The sequence below is a fragment of the Microtus ochrogaster genome, chromosome 2 (assembly GCF_000317375.1).
Source record: "Microtus ochrogaster isolate Prairie Vole_2 chromosome 2, MicOch1.0, whole genome shotgun sequence".
Lineage (NCBI taxonomy): Eukaryota > Metazoa > Chordata > Mammalia > Rodentia > Cricetidae > Microtus > Microtus ochrogaster.
Genome location: NC_022010.1, coordinates 90,331,409 through 90,358,912, shown reverse-complemented (window position 1 = coordinate 90,358,912; position 27,504 = coordinate 90,331,409). Strand labels below are relative to the sequence as shown.

The following is a 27,504-nucleotide window of genomic DNA, read 5'->3' as shown; positions in this document are numbered from 1 at the left end:
CGGGGGGTGGGGTGCTGGGCTCTGACTCGCTAAATCTGTGGAGAGCTGGGCCTTTCCTTGAGAATGAGTTCTAATGGTTGAATGTGATTTAGATCTGCCTGTCTCTGCCTCCTGAGTGCTGGGATTAAGGGTGTGTGCCACCACTGTCCAGTTGAGGTCACACATTAAAGAGTTTCGATGTAGTTTTATGCCTTATGTAGTCAAGCTCTATTGTGTACATGGGATTAAGTTAATCATCACTGGGAATCTTTTTCCAAATTGTGCTGTACATTAAATATGCCTAAAATAAACTGCCTGGTGTTAGATTCTAGCAGCTTGTACCAACACTGTAGAGTTCAATTAGACTTCCTTCTTGCCTCATAGGGATTGGCACTCAGCTAGCCTAGATGGTCACAGAGATTCACACACGTCTAAACACTAGAAAGGCAATGAATGGCCTAAAGGACAAGGGAACTCATGCACTTACCCTCCAAGCCAGTACAACATTTAACAGTAAAAGCAAACAAGCATTCATGGTAGCAAAGAGAGATACTGCAAAAGAAAAGACTACTTTTATATCTTAATACTTTTAGTGGCAGTTTTTAAAAAACTACTTGCATTTTCAGTTGGTTTGGGGGTCCCACAGATTATATACCTGTCCCTGGTAGTCTGTGTTAGAGTGTTAATGCAGGTGATGATTCTTTGGGAGGTTTCCATATTAGGCGTCACTGGAATTAATTTTAGGTCTTGGCCTGATCTTGTAAGACTGTCATGTGGTCTGAGCCAGTCACTTCCACAAACAGCCCAGAGCATGTCTAAGCATTCCATAATGGTGTCAGAGCAGGCTGCCCACTGGGCTTTATTTACGTCTCTGACTGCTGTTTGGGACAAGACCAGCTTCCATCTTTGGAATCTTCAAGGAAAGAATTAATTAGTTATTAATTAATCAGTTATTAATACTGATTGCAATTCACATTCCACCCCAAAGCTCCAGAGCCATGTCTCAGGAATCACAGATGCTTCCATAAGTGCTGGGATCTTCTGCAAGAACTGCTCCAATGAGAATAGAAGGAGTAGACCTCACAGTTCTGCACCCAGCCGGCAACCCTCCTGAAGACACACCAAGTCTCTGTGTAGGCTTTGGAGTGATTGTTACTTGGTTTATGGATGGAGAAGACATGCTATTTTAATTTCCTTTCTGGATCATAACCTGTGACTCTCCCAAATTATCTACATCTCAAAATTCCCTTAAATTTCCAGTCTTCCCTTTGTGTAGCTTAAATGTGTATAATCATCATAAGACCTCTTTGGATTCTTGTATTTAACCTTCCAGGGCACTATTGGGGACTTCTGGAGAAGGTAACTTTTTTGTAGTATCAATCTAAAAGTTGGGGTGGGCTACTGCCAGAAGAAATTCTCTGAAGCATAGGAATTATTGGGTTTTCACAATTGGGGTTTCAGAACTTTGCATCTAGTGCTAGATGCCAAGGATTCTGATCAGTCTGCACAAAGCATAGCACAGCATCCCACACAAAAACTTACTAAACTAACCTGAGTGCCAAGAGGACCAAGATCAGGAACCCCTGCTGTGGGGTACATCTCAGGGGTAGAGTACTTTATTCCTGGCATGCCACGGGCGATGGGCGCTGTTTGCTTATCAACTCTAGGGAAGCTGACTGAATGATATTTAAAAAATGGGATTCCTAAGGTTAAATCCGTCATTCTCCCTGTGAGTCAGTGGTGGGTTTTGCCAATAACTTAGTCTCTTGCTGTCTTTTCCCTCACATGTGGTTCTTCCCCATAGGATTTTGTGTTTATTAGTAATCTTCATGACAAGCCTTTAAAAATGGAGCCTGAAAAATGCTAAATGTCTCCAGTGTGCAGCTTTAACTAAACTTTCAAGTAAAGAGCCTTGTTTGGTGTACCCTTCAGTTATTCTCTAGAATTTATGTAACTTTTAAAGAATAAATAGCATTGTATAATTTTCTCTCTTAGAGTCCTTTTTCTAAATTCAGAAGCAGTTTATATTCAGAAGTTTGTTCTTCATCTTGTTGGAAGTTTGAGTGATGACTTTATAAACTGTCAGTTCCTGAGTACAATCACTTTGAGCAGTTGGTCACATTTAGTTCTTGATTTTTAAAAGACTTATTCTTTATTTTATGTATATGTGTGTGCCTTGGTATAGGTATGCACACCACCTGCATGCAGGAGCCCTTGGAAGCCAGAAGAACACATTAGATTCCCAGGAACTGGAGACAGAAGTGATATGAACCATCACGGGTGCTGGAAACTGGACTTGAGTCCCCTGCAAGAGCAGTAAGTCTTCTCACCCAGTGAATAGGGCCATCTCTCCAGGCCCTATTCACGATCATTTTAAAGCAAAAAGCAGAAAAATCAATCTACCATCCTGATGCTGGGCTCTGTCCATCTGTACAATGCTAGAAAGCATCTTCTATACAACCGTATTTACTTCTTTATAAGTGTCCCCAAAGATGACCCTAAAGTATCTATAAGGGAATGCGTCCCATTTTACATAAGAACTAGAAATAAGTCTATCTCAAGGCTTATGGATAAAATGATAAGTAACAAAACATCTCAAGTAAAGAGAACAGTCATATTTTCATCTACTGTTTATAGCTTATGGGGAAGGGAAGCCTGTAGCATTTAATAAGAAAGTATTACGTAGTCTAAATCAGACTGCAAAAGAAGCTGTACTATAAGCAATAAGGAAAATAGGAAGGCTAACTCAGTCCTAGAAGAACAAGTAATAAATACTTAATATTGGTATTCTCAAAATGAACTAAGCACATTTCCTATTCCCTGTAGTTTTACACAATTACATAAATATGTAAATTTTTCTAGTCAGTGATGGTATATATTATTCAAATTAAATATTTTGAATTTCGGGAGAGCTATCACATGCAGAATCTTTGAAGACCTTGGACTCGGCCATTCTTAAGCAAATTTGGCTTTTCTGAAGTTACTAAACCCAAGGATTATCACAAGGTGCTGTGGCTACATTAATTTGTCTTGCTTGATGCGTTTCCTCATAGAGCCAATTGTATTTAATTCATCCCCTGGAGATATTTTTGAGATGGTATTTGGCATTTGTCAAATTCTTCTCAGGTGCCTAGCCCCTTGGAGTTTTGAGACTCTTGGGCTTACTCTGTGTCACTGGGATCTCACAGCAGCTTTCTTAGGTAGGAGAAAAAGAAGCACCACCATAGCTGCAGAAACTGAAGCCTAAAGAAAGTAAGGAGAGGCAGTTCTGTGGTCTGAATATCTGTGTCTACCCCAGATGTAGACGGTGAAATCAAGTCACCAATGCCAGTAGCACTGCCTTTGGGATGAGGTCAGATTTTGTGGGTAGAGCTCCCACAAATAGTTGACTCATGCACTTATATATATGTATATATACATACACATAAATATATACACACTCAACTTACATATAAGTGTATATGTATTCATGCACATATATGCATATACATGTATATATTTGAATGTGTATATACTTATATATGTTTGTATATGTATGTGTGTGTGTGTATCCTAAAGAGCTGCCTTGCCTTTCCAGCCTGTGAGGATGCTCACCAAAGGGCTCATTTATCAAATTTGGGTAGGTGAACCCATTCCAGACACATTGAAATGCAGAATGTGTTGATATCTGAAGTCCCTGGCTTTGAAACAAATAGGTTTCTGTTGCTTATAAGATAGTCAGTCATTAACAATTTGGTAAACCTTCCCTGCTTCAACAAAAGACAACCAGTGGGCCTTTGATTCATGTTCCAGTTCTGTTAGACAACAGTTGTATTCTTTAAAGCTAGTTACTTGAACTCACTCTTTCTCAGTTTCCTTATATTAAAAAACTGGGCAGTCAGAAAAAAAAAATAAAAAAACCCCACCTCTTATGAAACCTTCCCCTCAAGGTTCAATGATCCATGAAAAGGAGGAGGCAGAAGCTTTAAGAGCCAGAGGTGGATGATTCCAAGGAAACAACATCTTTCAGATACTACAGGGTTGATGCTGACATGAACTCATGGAGACTGACAGCGTATGGAAGACCTACCCAAGTGCAAAAGGGTATATTCGCCACGCTCTAGGGAAGGCCTCATACTCAGGAATAGCTGGCTAGGAAAAAAAAAATCCATGCTTTTTTGTGTGTGCTTTTAAAATCTATCTATCTATCTATCTATCTATCTATCTATCTATCTATCTATCTATCTATCTATCTATCTGAAAAAAAGAAAGAACATGAATTTGGTAAGTAGGGAGGTGGGGAGAATGCGGCAGGAGTTGTATGAAAAAAAGTCAATAAAATTCTTTTTAAAAAATTGGAATGAAATATAAGACGTTTAAATAATATGGTTGGTACCAAAATTGTTAGGGTAGTAATAATTGTATAAATATTAAAGCCATCAGTAAAGAAAAACAATTTTGATCTTTTTTGGACCAAGCGACAACAGCATATTTCTGTGCATGTGTTAGAAAAGGGAATTGTCCAAATGTCTAGATTTCCCCCTAAGTTCAGATTCGGAAGTATCAACCATAAAAAGGAAGTTCACATCCTCTGATTTTTAGGTTCACAGATGCCACCTTTCTGGCCTGCAATAGTGCACCAGGCAGAGGAAGCGCAGTAGGCGTAGGCAGGGGCGGGGCTGTGTGTGCTACGGTTCGGAGCCCCAGGGCCAGGGGGCGGGGCCACTACTCGGGGGCGGGGCCCAGAGCGGGAGCACGCCTTGGACGTGCCCACGCCGCCCCGCCCTTCCATGCCGTGGTCCTGACAGCGCGCAGCCACGCGCAACAGGCCGTGCGGGGTGAGTGCGGTGGTCCCGTGCCTGGGTGTTTGGGGTCGGGCTGAGGGGTGCGGCTCCGGAGGGCCCGGCCCGGCTGGCGGGCTGGGGACAGGACGGCGTGGACCGCGGGTTTAGTGGCGGGGTCCGCGGTCCCCGGTCCCCGGCGTGCTAGAGCCAGGCTGCGCGCGCAGACCGGGTGGCGGGGAGGGGCGTGCGCCACGTGCTGGCCCGGCGGCCCCAGGCGGAGCTGCTGCAGGCGGAGGCGGGGCGCGGGGCTGCTCGCTCGGTCCTGACTTGGAGTGCGGCGTCGGTTGCACCTTCTCTCTTTTCGTGGGGAAGACTTGACTGCCGGACCCCTGGTTGTCCAACAGGTGACTAGAAACAGGTTTCAGGAAGTCTGGGTGCTCGTCCCACTGCTCAGTACCTGCGCTTCCGGTCCCGGGAGACGTGCTTTACCGGCTCACTTTATAACCAGGATGCCTGTAACTTTGGGGTTCAATCATTTTTTTTGTGACCTCTTTGCTCCCCCTACCCCCTAGTACATTAGTACGACATGATTCGTATTGTTTGCACAAAGCCCCAAAGCAATCAGTGAGACATCTCTGAATTAATGAAACTTTCTGCGTGCGGAAAAGTTACTTCAGGTTTCCAGCTGATCTTGTTACAGCGACATATAATTTAAAGTTCAGCATTTTCTTTATTTTCTGTATGTGTGGATGCACACATGTTATGGTGTGCCAGTGAAGGCCGGAGGACAATTTGAGGGAGTCTTTCCTTGCACTATGTGGGGGTCAGGTGGTCAGCCATCTGTCAGGCCCGAAGGATGCAGTTGTCAGGTGTGTTTCATGGAGCCGAGATCAACCCAGTGTTCTTTAGATTGCTGGGCCTCGCATTAATTAAGAATGTCTGTGAATATAGGTTTCTGCCTCCAGCATTAGAAGTGGTAATCCAAGAGGTTTGATGTCCATCTAGAAATTTGCGAGTTAGAAGCTTTGCTGTTAAAATACTGCTCAGGTGGAGAGAGAACCCCTAATCCCCCTTCCCCCCAGCTGTTAGTAAGTACTGATGTCTGTGGTGACTCCCCCAGAATAGTCTTTTCGTGCAAGCCCCCTGTCTCTCCCAACTGTTGTTTTGTGGCTTGGTTTTGTTTTGTTTTGTTTGGTAAGGCTTTTGAAATTTTGGTATACTTTTGTTACTGGCAGTGCTGTTGTCCCTTAAGAAGCTCTTGTGACTTCCTGTCATTATATTTTACCATGAGAAAAATTAGGGCGCCCTAAAATGTAAAGACGGAATTTGTCAACTGTAGTGTGGGTGCCGACATTTATATTTTGTAGAGTTTATTAGTGGTATGGCTGTTACCAGTTTGTAAACTGGGACTCTTTTTGAAGTTTTTTTACCTTTACCTGCCTGAAATCAACTCACTGAAAATAATTCCTCTGTAGAGCTTGTTTCCCCCTTCCCGCTTAGCTTTATAGAAAGAAATATTCTTATCTGTGTGGTCTTCAGGGCTTACAGGCAGGCACCGCACCTTTCTAATTACTTACTTAATTACTTCTTAATTACTGTATTTCTTGGAAATTTGTTCCACCTTATGCCTTTTACTGCATTTGAAATGGTTGGGGAATTGTAAAATGGTTGGGATATTTGGAGAAGGCTTAATGGGGTAGCTATGTACCTACTATGCGCTGCCCATCAAAACTTGTAAAAAAAAAAAAAGGTTGTGTATGGTAAAGTATATATTTACCCAGTAGCATACAAGTTAGTTTCTAATTGACTGGGGTTCAGATCATTTCAGTGTGAATAAAGGGGGGAAATAGATGTGTAATAGTAGGCAAGGTAAGTTCTATATCTTGGGGTTGACTTTTGTTGGCTATTGTAGGTGGGAAAATCCTTAAGTGGTTTTATTGTTAAGTATTTTGTGCACTTTAACCATACCTTTTGGTGACTGTGCTAGTTCAGTCAGAGGTTATTCTCAAGGCAACAGTCCTTTGACCTGCATCCCCCTCTCATCTTCAAATATCAAACTGAGCAATTGTGAGGGTAAGAGATTTGTGCCTTAAATATACGTTTACTTTGGAAGTTACCAATCCTGGCTAGTCTTATGTCAACTTGAGACAAGCTAGAGTTACCTGAAAGTGGGGAACCTCAACTGAGAAAATGCCTCCCTAAGATCCAGTGGTAAGGCATTTTCTTAATTAGTGATTGATGGGGGAGAGCTCTGCCCATTGTGGGTATGGCCCTCCCTGGGCTAGAGATCCTGGGTTCCACTAAGAAAGGCTGAACAAGACTTGGGGAGCAAGCTAGTAAACAGTACCCTTCCATGGCCATGATTTCTTCATTAGCCCCTGCCGTCAGGTTCCTTCCCTCACTTTCAATGATGAGAGCCAAATAAACCTTTTCCTCTTCAGATAACTTGGGTTACTGTGTTTCATCACAGCAGTACCCTAAGATAGCACCTTTAGTGCTCTAAGAGAATAGTCTTAACAGTTTTAAAAGTTTATTGTGAGAGGCCCAGTAATTTGCTACGTGAAATGTGCATGGGATGAATTCCTGAAGTGACCAGGTGCGAGGTTCCAGGGTCTTCTAATGAAGCCACTCTCAAGTGTTCCAGAACCTGGTTGTATCAGCAGGTAGAAACAGTTGCCCACCAGGTTGCCTGGCATGTACCAAAAGCTCAAACCTTCAGAAGAAAGGGTGTCAACTGTGTTGTTTGCATATTTAGGTATTTTATCTTATGGTAGTAAAAAACTCCCCAGAAATATCCAGTTCCCAGTATCAGCCACAAGCTGGCTTTTCAAACAGGAGTGATAGCCTTCTTCCTTCACTGTCTACACAAGAGTTCTTTACGGAGTCCTTCTTCATATTTATATTTCTATATCTTTTCAGAATTCCAGCTATGGCAGGCATTTTTTTTTTCCGAGATAGGGTTTCTCCGTAGCTTTTGGTTCCTGTGCTGGAACTAACTCTTGTAGACCAGGCTGGCCTTGAACTCACAGAGATCCGCCTGCCTCTGCCTCCCAAGTGCTGGGATTAAATGCGTGCGCCACCACTGCCCGGCTGTTTTTTTTTTTTTTTTTTTTTCACAAAAAAAAAATCACCAAAGCTTCAATTACTTGGGTTAAGATTGAAGCAGTTTGGTTTGAATTAAAATGAATATCGGAAGTATTTTCTGAAAGTTTATCTCATTGAGCTCATATCCTAACATTACGTTTACAGATTGTCCTACTCTGCTTTGGTAGGATAAGTTTGTCACAGTTTGCCACTATGCTCTTCTGCTTCTTGAAAGAACTGAGCTTCTTGGTGTTACAAAATTTAGATGCTAAAATAAAAATCAGACTGTTAGAGTTTCAGACTTGTTCAGTTTCCACTTTTTAATTTGTCTACTTTACATGTGGATTGCATTTTTAAAGCTCTTCTAAAAATTAGTTGCTACAGATCATTCTAGAGCTTCCAAGACCAGAATACTCATTCACTCCGCAGAATTGATAAATGCTCCAGAGATGATGAGAGGGAAAGACAGCTTCTTGCATCCTGGTAACTCAACACAATAGGAAGTGATAGCATTTTAGGTTACAAGCCTTGAGGAACACTTGGTATTTTATAAGCACTATGATTTTCAGCCTTCTTTGGGAATAGGCAGTTTGTTAGGAATCAGAGAAACGGAACCTCTTCTCAGGATCAGAAAGACAAAAAAGAAAACTGTAGAAGGTGAACATTCCTAATCCAGATCTGATATGCCCCAAACTTCTGATGCTGTAAGTGAAAACAGTTTCCTTACCTCAAGTTGGAGGTACATGAAGTAGGCATAGAATTACCCCCAGGCTGTACATATAAACTGTATATGAAGGACAAATGCATTTGGCTATGGTTTTGATTTTAAATTGGCCTCCTTCCCCCAGCGTTTGTGCTCAAAGCTAGGTTGCTAGCCTCTGTCTTGGCACTTCTGAGTAGACTCTTCAGGGCTTGGTAGAAAGAAGTTAGTTCATGAAGGTTGCCCTTGATATTAGTACCCTAGCCTCTTACCATTTTCTTTACCCCACTACCATGAGGTAACACATCCTCTTGACTGTGATGTTGAGACTCTCCACAAGCCCCAGACAACAAAGCCATCCAGTAGATGAAAGCCCCTGAAACTTAACCAGAATCAGTCCTTCCTCCTTTAGTTGATTATCTCAAATACACAATTTCAGGCTTAGACTACATATCTCATTATATAGTTGCAGGCACCCCAAAATCAAACATGCTTTTGCAAATGATATTTGCAAATTTTATATTCTGTGAATATTTGTATAGTTGGAATTAATGGTTCTTATACCTACATGAAAGGGACCTATATAAGTAATAAGAGTTCTTGGGGGTGCTTGGGAGTGTTTATCCTCTTGCTACCCAGATGTGTGCCACAGACCAGCAGTGTTGTCACCATGGGTGTCTGGTCCATTTGATGCCTCATGCCTTTGTTGACGTTAAATTGGAGAAGTGCTGTTAGAGATTAATGGTGGTGGTGATTGATGTCTTGTTTCAGTTAAAAAATTTAATCTTTGAAGACCTGTCATGTACCTGTTTTTAACCTTCATTTTTAAAACTTTAATTTTCTAATGGGCAAAGGGAAAGTGCCCTGATAGTGATATTTCTCAAGAATAATCTCACTTGAAAGTGGAGTTTGCAGTGTTCAGAGTCTCATTCCAGGCACCAGGTGACTGTTGCGGGAGGTCCTTCCGCTCCTCCAGCCAATAGCCGCTTTTTTAAAGGGAGAGAGACCACGCCCCAAATGGGCTGGTATCTCAGCGGCTATTGGCTGGAGGAGCGGAAGGACCTCCTGCAACAGGTGACGTCAGTGCCAAGGGCACATTGGCTTCTACTGGGAAGGTTTAATATGGTATTACGTTGAGCAGCACCTGGCAGCAGACGGCTGTTCCTGATTCTCTTTCAAATGTTTGTAATAGAGAGGGCATCTAATTAAATTCAGGACATGGTGCTGATTACAGCCAAATTTAAGATTTTTGGTTTCACTGTTTCTGTGGCCATAGGCTAAACCTTTGAGTAAGACCTGCTGAGAGAGTTGAATGGTTTAATTTGGGATAATTAAGTCTCTTAATTAATAATGATTTCCAGGACTTAGTGCTTGTATACTTAGAAAATTGTGTTTTCCTTAAATGAGTGTATAAATTCAGTGGTGTTTAAGGCTGAATCATCTTGTAAGAAGTGATATTGGCTTAAGGCAGTCTCATCTTGAAGGAAGTAGTACTGACTAATCTCAAAGAGGCAAAGTGGTTGCAGTCACGTGTGTGTGTGTGTGCTCCTGTATTCCTAACTATGTCTTTTGTTCTTTTGGCAGGTTTGCATTTCCTCCCTCTTTGTGAGCAATGTCAGAGAAAGCACAGCCTACAGTGAATGGGCCAGAAGAAGATGGGCCTGTTCTCTGTAAGCAGGCGAGGGTAGATGAGTCTGACAAGCTGTCCACATTAAATTTCGACAGCCCCACTGCTCTTTTTGAAAGTTTAATCTCACCCATCAAGGTAGAGACGTTTTTCAAGGAATTCTGGGAACAAAAGCCCCTTCTCATCCAGAGGGATAACCCTTCACTGGCCACCTATTACCAGTCTCTGTTCAGATTCTCAGATCTGAAAAGGCTCTGCCTTCAAGGGTTGTATTATGGAAAAGATGTGAATGTCTGCCGGTGCATCAATGGGAAGAAGAAGGTTTTAAATAAGAATGGCAAAGTACACTTCCTTCAGCTAAGAAAAGATTTTGATCAGAAGAGGGCAACAATTCAGTTTCATCAACCACAGAGATTTAAGGTAATGGATCTCCCCATAGCAAAGTTGTCATACATATGAAAACGGTAGCATTTGGCCACACATCAGCTTAAGACTGAATGTATGATTTGAAGATGAAAATCATTTTGAGAACGCATAACATCTATTTGGTCTTTAAATACATTTGAACTTAGGAGGACATCTACCTTTTTGATGAAATTGTGTATGTAATGTGCTCACTTATATATGCATGTGTGATGTGTGGAGGGAGGACAGAAGAATGTTGGGTATCTTCCTAGATTGCTTCCGCCTTATATATTTGAGATCAGGGTTTCCCACTGATTCTGGAGCTAACCATTTGCTTAGGTTGGATAGTCAGTGAGTTTGGGGACTCAACTGTCTCTGCTCCCTATCTCCAGTATTAATATTACAAAAGTTCTTTGCTATATCAGCTTTTTCGTGGATACTAAGTAGCTGAACTTGGGTTCTTCTGCTTGTAAAACAGATGTTCTCACTCACTGAGCCATCTAACCAGTCTCTGGCTAGATATTTTGAATCTCCAGCAATGATAGGTAGATAGTTTAAGTATCATAGAGCTGCAGAAACCAGACTCTAAAGTTTATAGCTTTATTAAAGTAACATTGCACCTCTAGGATGTGTTCAATGCACTGATTAATTTTTGCATATTGTGGGAGGGATCTCTGTGTTCTGCCCCATTGCTGTATTTTAAGTAACACGGGAGCATCAAGGTGAAAACTGAGGTTATTTCCTTTTATTGTTTACATCTTTCCAAGTGGAGGCTTCAGAGTTGAGGGCTGTGACAGGATGATTTACCAGATGGGTAGCCAAGAAAGGCATTTATTAATAACAGAACTTGTGACATTGAGCTTCTGGGTGGTCATTGTAAGTGAGGATAGCATCCTTTAGTAAATAAAGTATAGTCACTGAGCTTGTAACTGCAACCTTGACAAACATGGTTTGATTCTACATCTTTTAATAAGGCACAGTTTGAAGATACAAAAATCAGACAGCCAAGATAAATGGAAAGCAGCAGAACTGGTAGCATTTTGGGTAGCTCCTAATAAAATAGATAATTCATCAATTTCGTACCAGTGCTTTTTTCCGCCACTCAGTGGTAACTGATGTTTATGGAGCCACAAATTTACTATACATTTCTAAAAGATCCTTTGGGACACTAGAGAGCAAGAGCCGAGGCCTGGCTTCTTAGTGGTGCCAGATACCAAGTAATTAGAGAGCCAGGTCCTGTTGCCTCTATCCAAAATAAATTAGGCTCTCTGGGAGCTCTGTTAACTCTTCAGAGCTATTTGGAGGCCATTAAATTATTTTTTTGTGTGCTAAAGAGAACCCCTCAGATTTGTAAATAAGGAAATGTGGTGGTCTTCATCTCTAAAAGCTTTTTTCATGCTGACTTAGTTCTTCCCCACCTGCTATTAACACTAGATTCGTTTCAGTTAAGTGATAAAACTCCAGCCATGTTCACTGGTATACGCGACAAGCCAAATGTTTATAATATAGCATCTGTGTGTCAATCACTGTTCGTTCATATGTATGAAGCTTAGTCTCTTTAGTATGTGTTTAGAGTAAGTGACTTGCCTTTTCCAAATTGTCTCGAAGGTGTAGATTCTGGAGCTGGGCTGCCCAGATTAGTATCTTAGCTGAGGTTAATAGTTGTGTGCTTTTCTGCTTTGCTTTCCTTATTTGTAAACTGGTGTTAATGATTTCCTACTCTGTGAGACAGAATTGTTAAAAAGGGTATTAAATTAGCAGGGGTTAAGAACTTAGAAGTAGGATATGCTGTTATCTACAAGGCCCACTTGCGGACTTCTTACTTGTATTAGGTAACTCAGATCTCTCAATTCTGGCTTATATGGCTCCTCAGTCTGCCTTACAGCTGATGAGTGACTGGAGAGGAAGTTCAGCTCAGCTTGTTCTCATTCCTGTCTGTACCCCCTCCCAGACTGCTCCCCTTGCTTTAACTATTTTTCAGGAGCTCCCAAATGTAAATTGTTGTACTTATTTTCTGTTAGAGCCTTAGACTGGCTTAATGCATCACCATAGGAAATCATAACTAGCACATTTGCTTTTTTGTTTTCTGTTCACACTCCTTTTCTTTTTTCTTTGTCAAAGAATGAGTTTTGGAGGATCCAGGAAAAGCTGGAAAGTTACTTTGGCTCCTTGGTCGGCTCAAATGTATACATGACTCCAGCAGGATCTCAAGGCCTCCCTCCCCATTATGATGATGTCGAGGTAAGAGAGGAATCATAGTGCCCAGGCTGGAAAGCAGGAGATGCTGAGAGCCCCGCCTGGTCGGTTGTCAGGGTTGACGTTATTACTCTGGAGGGCTGGTTCTCTGACCTCTTTGGAGATCCTGACCTCATCTCCAAGTTGGTATGTGAGCTAAAGTGTATTCCCTAGACTGGTTCCTGCTCATCCTCAAGGCAGGGGCCTGGCTGCAGCTTTGCTAATAAAAAGACTAAAAATTACAGTCTTTAGAAACAGGATTTTTTGGAAATTCTCTATAGAAACAAACAAAAAAATGACTTTTACGAAAAATTACAAAGTAATTACAAAGTAAGGTAAGATCACAGTCCTTACATTTGCTTTTACTTTGTCCGTTTTCAGTGACTGCCAACAATATGTGTATTTTTTCCACTTGTAAAAATCTTGGTGCAGTTTGAATGAAGGTCCTGGTTCTACTTAAGCCTTGGCACGTTGACAAGTGTTGATTTCATTCTTATGTGACTTCCAAAAAAGTTAACTCATTGACTTGGTTATTTTGTAGTTTTATTTCTGTACTTATACAAGGTGTGAACACAGATATTAACAAAAAAAATCCCTTTATTCCTCTGAGAGCTATTTGCTATAAACATATTGTCCAAAGTGTTTTTTTAAATATTCTTAGGAGAATATTAAGATAGTTTTAGCCAAATGAAGAATAAAAAATTAGTGTTTTTATATCTGCCGAGGCTCTTTGTAATTTTTAAGCTTTGGGTTGTTCTTATATCAGATTTTTCTATCAGAGGTTATGACTTTCCTCTGTGCAGCCACATGGTTCCTGATTAATAGAGGTGACAGCATAGGTTTGTGTAAGGGGTGGGCATTGCTGATGTTTGAAGGTTCTAGAAGCTCCTTGCCTACAGGTTGTCAGGAAGCTTTCTCATGCTCTCGGATGTATGGCTTTCTGTAGGTTTTTATCCTGCAGCTGGAGGGAGAGAAACACTGGCGTCTCTATTCCCCAACAGTGCCCCTGGCACGTGAGTACAGTGTGGAGCCTGAGGCCCGGATTGGCACACCAACGCACGACTTTATATTGAAGGTATAGGTGGGGCATATGCGCATCTCTTACTATGACAAGTTCAGGCAGTTTCCAAGTAGTGAAAAGATCCCTGTGGGAATGTATCCTGAGGATTCCAGGGATGAGTAGCTCTCACTGTTGCCCACCAGAACAGGGTCCTCTGTAAGGTCTAAGAAAAGTGAACTAAGGTAGTCTTCTGTTCATCTTCCAGAACTGTCCTGTCTCCATGTATGATTGAGCTCAGCAGAAATAAATTGAATTCATTGAATCACCAACTTCTCTAAAATAAATGTGAAGATTTGACCTTGGCTTGTTTCTCCACATTTAACTCATTGTTAGCATGGAAGCAGAACACAGCCAAGGTGCCCTTCCTTTTCTTGGCAGAAATTCCAGTACCACCTGTTTTCTTCCTGATAGTGTAGTCCTTCCCCTCCCCAGCATAGGGTTGCTAGGTGAGTAGTAGCTAGGAAAGTGCTCATGACTTCCTTCTCCAGGGAGCCAAGTAGCTTGACCATGTATTGCTTCCTCGGTATCTTGCTCAGTTAGTTTGGATGAGAACATGGCCGGGCTCAGGCGGGAGATGATCCTGAGAAAAGCATGTAGAAATACAGAAATACTTCATAAATACACTTCATTTCATGCCCTTTGTTAGGAAATATTTTCATTAGTAGCAATATAGAATGATTGACTTAGACCACTGCAGAGATTCTTACTTTGTGTGTAGATAGTGTTCCCATATTTCTTGCATCTTCAGGGTATAACTAGTGCCTAATTCTTATCTGTACCTATATCTCTTTACTGATTTTAAGATTTGCCTGCCAAAAGCTAGGAGGAAACAGTATCCTCGTTTTGGTTGGGTGCTTATATTATAGGAAATATGAATAAATAATGATGTTTTTATGTGCACTTTGACCAAAATGCTTTCTTGCTAGATAGCTTACTAGAGCACAATCATGCTCATTCAAAATGCATTGTCCTGTTCACATTCCTCTCTGTTGTGGGGCCTGGTAAACACGGATTGCACAGTAAGCCTCTTCAGATAGACTCTGTATTAGTTTCTTTTGTAATGCGGGATAAAACACAATGATCAAGGTAACTTATAAAACAAATCACTTACTTGGACTTACAATTTCAGAGGGTTAGAGTCCATAATGGAGGAGTGAAGTAATGATGGCAGGAGTGGCTGAGGGCTCACATCTCATACTGCAAACAGGCAGGGAGACTTTTAAAGCTTCAAGCCTGCCTCCAGTGGCACACCTCCAGCAGGACCATGCCTTTTAATCTTTCCCAAGCAACCACCAACTGGGAACCAAGTATTTAAACATGAACCTGTGAGGACCATTCTTTTTCAAACCACCACACTGTGATATAGAAGTCAAAGCCCTTATCCACCTTCCCACTGTTCTAGTTAGCCTGTGAGGGTCTACGTGTGGGCCTCAGGATGCAGAAGCCCTTCTACTCTAAGCTTGGGGATGTGGCATAGATAGATATGAATTAAGCTGATGTCACTGCAGTTCCTTTTAGCAAAAAATTATTTGTCTAAATCAGGAGATCATAATATTTACCTTGCAGGCTGTGGATATTGAAATGTATCATTTTGGTACTTCCTTTACAATAAAATTCCTTGGGTGAGATGTTGGTATGTCTTTAAGTCTCTTTATTATAGTGATTGTTGTATCAACATAGATTTAATTTATTGTAGTCCCTAAGGTCAGAAGTCTTAAGATGGCCTCACTGGTGCTAGCAGAACTTCATTCCTTCTGGGAAGAATTTGCATCCTTCTCTTTCCCAAAAGGACTGAGGGCAGCATTCAAATTCTCGTGGAATGAATGAAATACATATGTGAAGGCCTCAGGGTAGTACAGAATTGATAAACAGTGTGTGTAAGTAAAAAAAAAAATGTTTATTTACTTGAAGTACTGCCATTTTGATATCATTTAGAGTAAACCAGCAGCCAAGCAAGCTCTTACACACACAGAGATACATACACACACATATGTGTACACTTCATAATATGTACATAGCACACACAAGGACACACACACACATATGTACATTTCATACATGCACACGTTATACTTCATGCATACACATATGCGTACTTTATACACACATACACAGACATGTGTATCTTCTCTTGTTTTGAAGAACATCTTTTAAATTCCCTTTAAGCTGATATGTTTGAGCACTGTTTCCTAGGCTCCTGAGTTTTCAACAGATCATGAGTGCTTTCTTTACTTTGAAAGAGGAATTGAGCAGCTCATGATTCCTTTTCTTCTTAGTTACTAGACAAATGTATTCTGGATGAGATTAAGGCAAAAGTATCTCAGGGCAGAAGAACAGAGTATTTCTGTCATTGGTTTAGAAGAGAGAAAAGGATAGATTAGAAATAGCTTACCTCTCCCCTCTCCGTGAAAACTCTGATTTTTAATTTCATCCAGATTTTAGGGTTAGATAGAGATAGGATAGATTCTTAAATCTAGATCATCTATCTGTCCATATATTGATCTATGTTCTATACTTCATTCTTTTCTGGGGTAGGCTCTGAGAAGTTCATGGTAGGTACGATGTAAAGATATTGTCAGGAAGATCTAAGGAAAATTCTCAAGAGATGAAGATTGGCAATGACTGTAATAAAAGCATACCCCCATTGCTACCCCAGTGCTTGGAAATAGCATTTCCTTAATCCTCTGAATAATGCAGTAGGCTGTGGGGCTGTTGTCCCATTTTCGTGATAGAGAAACTAAGCGAGTTGCACTGGTTCTATGACTGAAAGAGGAGTAGCTGCCCCAGAAACAGGGTGTTAACCTCTTTTGCATCTCAATCCTATACCGCTGGTGTTTCCTTGAAAATAAACTCAGTGATGGGCTCATAGATACCTTATGAACCCAGCACAGAAACTGTTCCTGGAACAATGATTTCTAGAATATAGAACTTAAAACATGTTTGTTTATCATCTTAAAGCAAAAAAGACTGATGTGTATTTAACTCTGATTTTTTTTTCCCCTAAAGCCTGGTGATTTGTTGTACTTTCCCAGAGGGACCATTCATCAGGCAGAAACTCCATCAGGTCTGACCCACTCTACTCATGTGACCATCAGCACCTACCAGAACAAGTAAGGCCTTTGCTTACTACTAACCTAGTATCTTAGCACAGTTCTGAGTTATCGCTCACCACAGCCACATTTGGGATAGACCTGAGGCTGTTGTCTACTTCCCTTTTGTTCTGTGCTGCTGCTTCTGCTGACATCCATATATCTTTGACATGTTTTCTTGTGTGATTGGCCTGCTAGATATCCTACTGTCAACCTCATATATCTCACTCTATGTAAGAGATACTGGAAAGTGTCAAAATAGAGGACAGAGGGTACCGTAGGGAGGCAAGGGAAAGAAAAACAGAAAACCTGTAACCATGGGTATAATCACAGAAGGTTATAAGGGATCCCTGCAGCTTAGAAGAATATGTTTAGCTTAACTTGGCTCTCACTCATGGGAAGACTTGACATTCATCTGAGTGAGTCTCAATAGATGACTAAGTAGGCATGGGTCAGAAGGTCGTGGGAGGTAGGAGAAGGCATTCCAGGATCAAAGACCATCCTGTTGCTCCTACTGAAGAGCAGTAACTTGTAAAACAAGTTAGTAAGTATAACTCTGCTTCCTCATGACTGCTCCCTGAAACTCACCCATGTTCAGGAGATTTACTAGGGGAAGTAGCTGCATCCTGGCTTGCCTGAGCTTAGTGCCACTTGCACACAATTGGAAGGCCTAAATTTTGGTATCAGGTTTCCATTTTTGAAAATACCTGACTAGATAAAGAAGAGAAAATCTCAGAGGCCAGTCAAGATGAGGAGGGGGGATAGAAAGATGGCCCAGTGGATAAGAGTGCTTACTATGCAAGCATGAGGACCTCAGTTTGGATGTCAGCATCCATGTAAAAGTAAAGGAGTTTGGAGTGGTGTGCATATACCTATAACCCTAGTGCTATGGACAGCATGAGGGGACCACTGGGACTTGGCTACCAGCATGGCTCCAGGTTCTGCTAAGAGACCCTCTGTCAAAGGAATGTGGCAGAGAGTGGTAGAACAGGACACCTGATATCCTTCTCCGGCCTCAGCATGCATGCACACACACTGACAAATATACTCACATTTTCACACACATGGAAAAAGAAGAGTAGGGACAATGGAGGGAGGGAGAAGAGTGTGAGCTTGGCACTCACATAGCTGGCCCTATAAATGTCTGTCTTCTGGTTCCCCATCATCACAGTTACACAGTTAATCCCTCACTTCCTAATTTTGCTTGGTCAGAGCATTGGTGGCTTTATGGTAGGATTCTGGCCTTCTTACTCCTGCTTTCCTTTCATTGCCCTTGTCATTATCATATATTTGTTTTTTTTTTTAATTTTCTTTTCCTTGTTTTTAAAGATTATTTTGTTTCCTGTATGTTGATGTTTGGCTGAATGTGTGTTTGTACATATGTACTGCATATATGTCTAGTGCCCTTTTAGGCCACAGAAGGGTGTTTGGTGCCTTGGAATTAGAGTTACAGATAGCCGTGAGCCACCATATGTTTGTGCTGGGAATCAAAGCTAAGTTCTTTTAACTACTCCAAGCCTTCTTTAGTGTGTGAGAGCAAGAACTTGGGGGGAGGGGGAGCATGCTAGAGCTAGCTAGCTGTGTTCTCCTCCCACTGTGGGTTCCAGGGGTCACAATCTGACGTTCCTGGCAAGTGCCATTACTCACTGATCCATCTTGCCAGCCCTGTTGTTTTTTCACTCTCTTCCTTTTCCTTTGCACCTTGTATATATAATATTATCAATTCCGCCCATCTTTTGTTACTTTAAACCAATCATCTGGGCTAGGGAAGAGTTTTCCAAGTTATAGGTTGCTGGTCTGGGCTGTGAGTGGGCACTGTAACTGATGTACCTAGTCTAGACCTGATTTGGATAGGAAAAAAAGGGAGTTAGAATGCAAAAATGTAATCTGAGAGGTGTTCTGTGCTCTGAACCTGGGCTCCTACTCTGGTAAGGAAATGTACAGCTTCCTCTTAACGCCTTTCAAAGAGGCATCATTGAAGTAACGGGCCTGCTGTGTGGACTTCTGCAGACTGAATTAGGTAATACAAAGCAAATCCCTCAGGAGGTGTTATTATTCCTAATTTTTAGAAACTCCCAAGATCAATATTCTTACTCTGAGAAGAACACTGTTTGTCTGCCATCAAATTCCTATATGAGCTGTTGGCATGTGCTTTCCACCCAAAACCCTGCAAAGGGAGCATGTGTTTTCCTCGTTCACAGATCTGCTCTGTCCTCCACATTGAGCAAGGGTTATGGAGACTGGGGCATTAAGTCGTACATTAGTGTGACCATCACATAGTGGAGGTTTTGGGGAAAGTATGTCTCGAGGCTTCTGTGCCCTCCTTTGCCTCTCTTCTAGGATGGGAAGCAGGAGAGTGCCAGTTTTCCTCAGAAGCAGAAGCTGTATGTAATTTCATCTTGTCTATAGCCCTCAATTTGAAATCTGCTGGTGTTTAAATAAGCTAAGAAGTGTTAAAGCAACCCCACAGAGTGTTTCTTTTTTTTTTTTTTTACTTAAACTGGTACATGGTTGGGAAAGAGCCAATTCTAACTGCCACAGAGGCAGAAATGAGACAATTCTAACTACCTCAGAGGAGGCAAAGTTAATTTTTTTTTTTTTTTTTTTTTGGTTTTTCGAGACAGGGTTTTTCTGTGGCTTTGAAGCCTGTCCTTGAACTAGCTCTTGTAGACCAGGCTGGTCTCAAACTCAGAGATCCGCCTGCCTCTGCCTCCCGAGTGCTGGGATTAAAGGCGTGCGCCACCACTGCCCGGCTAGCTTCCCTCTTATTAAGTAAAATGTGGCGTATCACTGTTCAAGTATGTTTCAAGTAGGGGCTGCTTGTTCATCCTGGCCACCCGGCTAGCTTAGACCTGAAATAACCACACAGAAACTGTATTAATTAAATCACTCCTTGGTCCATTAGTTCTAGTTTTTTATTGGCTAATTCTTAATTTAACCTATTAAATTAATTTAACCTATTTTTATTAATCTGTGTATAGCCACGTGGCAGTGGCTTCCCGGGTAAAATTCCCAGTGTTTGTCTCTGATGGATCCATGGTATATTTCCGACTCTGCCTGTCTTTCTCCTAGCATTCAGTTCTGTCTTCCCTGCCTACCTAAATTCTACCCTATCAACAGGCCCAAAGCAGTTTCTTTATTAACCAATGAAAGCAACACAAAGACAGAAGGACCTCCACACCATTTCCTCTTTTCTGTTTAAACAAAAAGGAAGGCTTCAACATAGTAAAATTACATATAACAAAACAGTTATCAAGCGAGAATTGTAGTCACAGTATTTATATCTACTTTATCTTTTATCATAACTAAGGAAAACTATATAAATTTTTCAATTCCATTGAAGACTTTAGAAGGATATAATATTACCTATGTAAACTGGAAGTACATTATAAGCAACTTCCAAAACTCTACAATTGACAGAGACCTCTCGCTGCCTGGACAGTTACCGAAAATTCTTCTGAACTGTTGAGGCATCCATCTTCAGCCTGCAGGCCCATATTATCTAGCAAACTTTTTTATGAAGTAGAAAATTTTAAAGACAGTTTAGTTATTTTTTTCTGTATCCTGCAGAATGTCTTGCAGACTCTTTTATGAAACAGGAACCCCGAAGGATCATCTCACCTTTAGGCAAGTTTAGCAGTCATTTTTTTTGGGGGGGGGCAGGTCCTGTATGCCCAGGGAAGCAGTCTAGGCAAGAGCAGTTTTTTTTTTTTTTTTTTGTTCAAATGGCTAACCAAATCCATAAGGAGCCTCTTTAATGCCTATCTTTCTCTTGAAGTAGATTGGTGCTGCCAGGAGCAGATGTGTCTCACTGTTATGAAAAGTCCTAAAATTTTAAAACATTTAAATGCCATATTCTGAAGGTCTCTGAAAGATTTGAATACCTAACTAACTGAAATATATCTATACATCTAGAAAATCTAACTAACATGATTACAACCTTGACTATTAAAGATGATTATCTATTAACCTATATTTTTAAATTATACATTACATTTTTTAAATGAACTACACAATCACAATACCTTAATCAAGAGCAAAAATACATATAACAAAATTGACCTTAAATTTGTATCAATAAACCAAGATTCATACCACTGCAAATTATTCATGTCTATATCATATCCCCCTTTAAATGTAAACAAACAATTATACACAATATTCGGGCGGAGTCAGAGGGACGCCATGGATCTGCACCCGGAGGTAGATGTGCTGAAACTTTTCTGGTTGACCTCGTGGTGATATACAGATTAAAAGTAATGTGTTAAATAAGATGTAGGAGTTAACCAATAAGAAGCTAGAGTTAATGGGCCAAGCAGTGTTTTAATTAATATAGTTTCTGTGTGGTTATTTCGGGACTAAGCTAGCTGGGCGGTCGGGACGAACAAGCGTGCCCTCCTTGCAACACAAGTAGAGATTTGTCTGTTATCTAGGACTTTTATTGACTGCCAGAATTTTCTATAAAGCTGTCCCCATAGAGGCTTGTGTTTAGTTTGATCCTTTGAAGTTCTGTTTTTGTAGTAGTATCTCTTTAATTTTCTGAGTCCTTGGAAATGAGCAAGCAGGACCCCAGTTGGCAGCATTGCTAGTAAATGGGTATTTACATATATTGTTTGCTCATTACCTACTTTGGTTATTTTCATTTTCTTGTTTCATGTTCTAGTTCATGGGGAGATTTCCTTTTGGATTCCATTTCTGCGCTTGTATTTGACATTGCAAAGGAAGATGTGGCATTAAGGACTGGAATACCCCGGAGGATGCTCATGGTAAGAACAAGCAGATAGAAATGGAGGTGGCAAGCTAGGGGGACCAGATAAGCCAAAGCCCTGCTTCCTAAGGACCCAAGAGCATTCTTCCAAGATGAAATGAGCTAGCCTTCTGTGCTGAGCTGCAGGATTTATTCAGCAAATGGAGTGTGGCTTCATGTGGGGCCATTCTGTGACCATCTGTGATTGTTGTTTTGGTAGTTTTGTTTGTTTTTATTTTTCAAAGCAGTAGTAAGACTGAGAATATTGTCTGAATAAATAGTTGAAGAGGTAAACATGGCCCCAGATCTGTACAGAGCACACATCAGGTTTCTAGTTTGAGAAGAGGCACATGCAGACCTGGGCCTTGGTGTATGTTTCTGCATTTGGAATAGGAGTACACTTTGGCTAGCTTGTAGACAGTAAATTGATCGAGGCTGCGTAGAACAGAGGTTGCTTCCATTACCTAAGGTCATCAGTGACCTGCTTTCCAAAGACAGAGCCTGGACCGTACTGTATTAGCCCCCTTTCTAAGCAAAATTCTGAAAATTGTTCTAATTATTGTTTTATTTACATTTTAACAAGTGATAGACAATGTAAGATGAGCAAGGAAGTAATAGGCTTCCCTTTCTTAAGGTCCAGGCTGTCCCTCCCCACCATGGGATGACATACTTTTTTATATCAGTGAGTGTTAGGCTATAGTGTTGAGATTGAGGCTCAGCCTACTGCAGTGAAAACTGACCCAGGCAGCTACCTCCACCAGCATCCAGTCAGCCTTCACATCTTTACTTTCAGCAAGTGGAAACCCCAACTGCTGCAAAGAGAAAGGTGAGTGGCTTTCTCAGGACTCTTGCAGACCAGCTAGAAGACAGAAAAGGACTGCTGCCATCAGACATGAAGAAGGATTTTGTCATGTGCAGACTTCCTCCTTACTTCTTGGAAAATGGAACAGATTTGTTGGAACCAGGTAGAGAGAGCTTGATGTTTCTTTTTGGGTGCTGGGTGTATTGGGGCATGCTTGATGCCTTACTGGGTGGTCTCTGTCTTGATGGAACATAGGAAACATTTTAGGCTTCATGTGGACAGCAATCTCTCCTTAGTGTATATGATTTGACAGACAATGCTGCTCTCATAACAACTTGTCAACAGTGTTTTAGAAAATAACTAATTTTGATTGAGGAATGTATTTGAGTAGTCATTTATTCATATTGAGAACTGTTGGAGAACTTGAATATTGACATTTTATTAGAATTAAGGCAAGCCTGTTAAAATGCTGTCACCACCAGGTAAATAAAAAAATGGTCAAAGATAGCATGGATCTCCCAAGTTGTAGGTGGCTAATATGTGATAGGTCTAGTCTTCAGCTGATATAATGCACTGCCAGAAAGGTGATGGCAGTGTCCTTTAGCAAAAGCTATCAAGAATACGTTCCCAAATTCAAAGTTGTATAATTTGATATGTTGCAATGAGAAAGCTGCACACATTGAGAACTATGGAGTATCTCCGAAAAAGGCATTAGAAAGAATTTACAGTGTGTGGGCTTAACCTAGGGCATTTCAGTTTCAAGAGGACTCATGGAAGCAAAGCATTGGTATGAATTGGTGCTGTCTGGAAGTAGGTGAGTCTCTTCTATATTACCCAGTGTGTGGAAACAATGGTTGAGGCTTAAGTTACCTCAGGTAAGCCGCACCTTCACTCAGGAAGCAGGGTAGAGGAGGGTTGGGTCATTAATAATTTGAGCAGTGTTTTCATTTTTGCTTTAGTTCAGACACAGTTATGCATGGTGGTACTTTTACATTTTGACCTGTCAGTCACCGTAATTTTGGCTGACAGTGGTGTTCTGTTAAGCAGTGTTCAAGAGAATGCTGAGACCTAGTGCTGACTGGGGCCAACCCTTTGTCTCAGGCCAGCAAGAATCTTTTTCCTATCTTACCTATCAGGAGGTGACAACCACTAAAGAACATAAGGCCCTATTTACAGTGATTCTATATACATCTTTATTATACAGTATTTGAAGGAAGCTTAGCATTTAGTTTTGATTGCATCTATTAACACTGGCATATTTTACCAGTAATTTATTAGGAGAATGTAACTTGCTAAGTAGATCTCTATATATGGTTCAGAATGCTTATTTAATGGTTTCCCAAGTTTAGTTACTATATTCATTAAAGTTATGATTCTTTAATGACCCTATAAGGCCAGCTTGTTTTTTATGGTTCTTTTAATTTTAATTTACTTTAGAAAGACTGGACAGTCTTAAAGGACACAATGCTCGACTTACTGCACTAGATCATGTCCCATTGTCATACAGCTCATTCCTTCCACGGTGCACAGAAAATAACACACTTCTTTCCATCTGTTGTGCTTTGGTGGGCTTATTTATACCTATTTAATGTACTTTTTGTGTGTGGGGTTAGGAATTGAATACAGGGCACACATACAGAGGTTCATGCTAGAGAAGCACCCTCTCACAGAGCCCCACACCTGGCCCTCTAATTCACTATTAATTTGTGCTATTGTTTACATAATGATATGTGCTATTATTTACATAATGATATGTCTGTATCACTGTAAGAATGAGATCCATGGGGGTGCAAGCTGCACTTTTAATTATCACCATACACGTCGGAGTGAGTACTTGGGAGAATGTGAGCTAAAAGATGTGTTGCAAGCAAGTTTGAATCTCTTGGTTCCTTTTTGATGGATGGTTTTCTGTTCTAGCTGAAAAGTTCCCAACGCTGGACAGCACAATAAGACTGCAGTTTAGAGACCACGTTGTCCTCACAATAGGGCCAGATGAGAATCAATCTGTAAGTATGCAGAAGGAAGTGATGTCCTCTGTTTATACTACTGCCATGAATCTCAAGTTACTCCACTCGGATAATGACTGTCTCATAGTTCCTCTTCTAAACTGTCCTTTCTGTAGGGAGTTTAGGGCTTAGCCTAATCCCCAGATCCTCTTCTTTCTCTGCTTTCTAATCTACTGCAGGCTACACTGCTCTTGCATGAAGAACTTGATTTGAATTTCCCTGTGTCAGTTCCTCTCATTCTCTATACTGTAGAGATCTGGCTTAAATTCTTTAGTGTAGATCATAGAGAACAAAATCTATAGCCTATAATTTGGCCTTTTTTGTGATTGGTTCTCCAAACTGGCTAATAGGAATGCTTTCTAAAATTGTAAATTTCTATGGCTAGAGTGATGGATCAGTAGTTAGAGCAGTTGCTACTCTTAAACATAACCCAGCTTCTATTCTCAGTATCCACATGGCAGCTTACAACTGTCCAACTCCAGTTCCAGGGCAGTCAATGTCTTGTCCTCCATAATTTCTAGTCATGTAGGTGGTATACATAACATACATACAAGCACAACACCTATAGACATAAAAAAAAAATTAAGAAAAAAAATTCTCAAGTTTCACCTGGTTTGAAATGTATTCTTTCCATTTATTAAGCCCCAAAGAATACTAAGTCTGTGAGAACTATTCTATACTTAGGGATTTACCTGTTAATTCCTAACATTGAGGGGGTTGCAAAAAGTCAGGTTGCAGCCATCGGGAAAAAGCCTGGAGAAGGATGACATAAATAAAACCACTGAAGTATACACTCATACCTTGTTTTCAAAAAAGCCTAATGATTCTGATAACTAATAAGTGTGAGACATTGTATGTTGGCCCAGGCCTTTATTAACTAAGCAATGACAAGGAATGATGAAGGTTGTGGAAGAAAATAGGTTGCCCCATTTAGGATGGGGACAGAAGGGAGTAGAGATCATTTTGACACTATTGAAATTTAAATGGAAGTTTACTAAAACTATTTACTAAAATAACATAGCTCATATATCTCAACAATTGGCCACTTTATAACTTACTAGTTTGTCCTAGAAACATATAACTTACTAGTTTGTCCTAGAAACATCAAATTTTGATAGAACAAAGTGCAGATGATTCAAGGAAGAAACTCACTGATAAATTGACACATAAATCAAGTTCTTTAACATGCTGGTTTCTCTAAAACAGTGACTTCAAGTATCAACAGCTGTATTTGTAACTTTGTGCCCACAGGATTCTGAACAGAATTGAGTAAATTTTGGTGGAGGACCAAGGCCCAAGGCTTTAAGATTTTCCTGGGAGTAGGCATGATGCTGTATGCCTTCATGTCAAGCAGGTCTCTGAATTTAAGGCTACATAGCTACTGCCAAGCCAGCCAGAGCTACACAGGGAGGATTCCCCAAGCTCCCCTCAAAAGATTTTTCTTGGTGGTGAATTATTTTTAAACCCTCCTAGTGCTGAACCCCTCAGTCTTTTTCTTGTTGATAACTTGACATTTTCTTTAAAGGATGAAGCTCCACAAATGATGGCTTACATCTATCATTCTCTGAAGAATCTGAGACAGGCACACATGATGGGAAAAGATGAGGAAACACAGGTGTGTTCACCTAAAAACATGTCTTTCCTGTTGTTTGGGTTATGGCTGGGATAATTTCTTGTAATTGAAGGTCATGTGCAGTGTGGACCACCATTTTACTTGATTGATAGGACACTTGCACAGGGATGGATGATTAAGGCAGCAGCTTTAAAACACAGTGTGGCCTTAAAGGAAAAGTGTGATGAATGCCAAGCATTCTGCAACAACTTTACTGTTGAAGTACATTGTTACTTCTGTGAATTATCTAATTACCGTTGAAGTAAATAATTTTTTCTAAAACATTTCATATGAGAGAATTCTATAAGCTTATGCAAAAATCTAGAATTTTCTTTTCCTTTGGTACTAAACAATCTATCCCTCTAAAGCTTTATGGACTTCGCTTTCCTTTATCACATATGGATGCTCTGAAGCAAATCTGGAGTGGTTCAGCAGTGCCTATCAAGGACCTAAAACTTCACACAGATGAAGAAAAGAGCAACTTGGCAATATCTCTCTGGACGGAGTGTTTAATACAAGTATTCTAGTGCCTGTATACAGAGAACTGTTATTTCCTATGCACAGTAAAGGCAGAGTTTAATTCTAGGTGAGTCCTGGTGTTAACACCCTGGGTGGAGGCATGGTTACACCGCAAAGCAGGGAGAAGCTGGCACATTTCCACACGTACTCACGGACACAAGAGGGAGAGCAGGTCAGGACTTGTGACAAGTTTATTTAATCCAGTGTTGTAGAAAAGGCACAGCTCCAGGACATGTGTTGTAGAGAATTATGTCATTAACCTGGCTTTGTCTTGGTTCTTTGGAAGAAAAATAACTCCTTTAAAGAGCCGCAGTGGCTCCAAAAATACTTTAACAATCAAAACTTAGAAAGTTATTGTTTTTACAATGAATATATACATATATTTGAGTTTACATGACCTCTTTCCCCATTAAAGTAAATGTTTCATGAAATACTGCCACACCTGTGAGGGGCTTCCAGACACTGCTTAGATGACAGAAAAGCCAGAGACTAAAAAAACCCAAAGACCAGTATATATACATGAAAAGACCAAGTGTATTAAAAAAAAATACTTAAAAGTTAGAGGTCTTTGAGTCTAAAGTGCATAGAGGTTGGTATTTTTTAAAGTACTTATGTAAAAATAGAGTATTGTTTTCTTTCTGATAAAAGTTGAGGCTGAAAGCAGTGGTGTCTCAATTAGTTTTGTCCATCTCAGGAAAGGGCAGGCTGTTGACCCTGAATTGTCTGTCACTGAGTAGAGAAAGTTAGGTGGCAGAGACAAAATAGAAGCCCTGTTTTCCTTTACTCGAGGAAGATAGTGACTTATACTTAAGAGCATTGCCACTTTAGGACATCTTGGTTAACACCAGGATACCTGGTGAGTGCTCCAATGTTATT

At 40.7% G+C, this 27,504-nt stretch overlaps 1 protein-coding gene across 2 annotated transcripts; it reads left to right on the top strand.

Moving 5' to 3' along the window:
- Nucleotides 1-4,682: 4,682 nt before the first annotated feature.
- Nucleotides 4,683-27,289, top strand: Riox2 (ribosomal oxygenase 2). Of its 2 annotated transcripts, none has more exons than XM_026787054.1 (10): nt 4,683-4,796; nt 10,111-10,573; nt 12,680-12,799; nt 13,740-13,868; nt 16,860-16,963; nt 21,606-21,708; nt 22,483-22,654; nt 24,409-24,497; nt 26,023-26,112; nt 26,478-27,289. In XM_026787054.1, exons 2-10 carry the CDS (start codon nt 10,139-10,141, stop codon nt 26,634-26,636), a joined length of 1,401 nt encoding a protein of 466 aa, XP_026642855.1. In that variant the 5' UTR covers nt 4,683-4,796; nt 10,111-10,138; the 3' UTR covers nt 26,637-27,289. The 2 variants fall into 2 exon arrangements, with proteins under 2 accessions (XP_026642855.1, XP_013208543.1); XM_013353089.1 differs by lacking the exon at nt 4,683-4,796 and adding an exon at nt 5,032-5,146.
- The last annotated feature ends 215 nt before the right edge of the window (nt 27,290-27,504 follow it).

What these genes read in the sequence shown, in the direction of transcription:
- Riox2 (XM_026787054.1), top strand. Translation starts at nt 10,139, where the DNA reads ATGTCAGAGAAAGCACAGCCTACAGTGAATGGGCCAGAAGAAGATGGG. An exon ending in CCCATTATGATGATGTCGAG is followed by an intron (nt 12,800 to 13,739) that starts GTAAGAGAGGAA and finishes GGCTTTCTGTAG; the next exon opens with GTTTTTATCCTGCAGCTGGA. An exon ending in ATCAGCACCTACCAGAACAA is followed by an intron (nt 16,964 to 21,605) that starts GTAAGGCCTTTG and finishes TTCATGTTCTAG; the next exon opens with TTCATGGGGAGATTTCCTTT.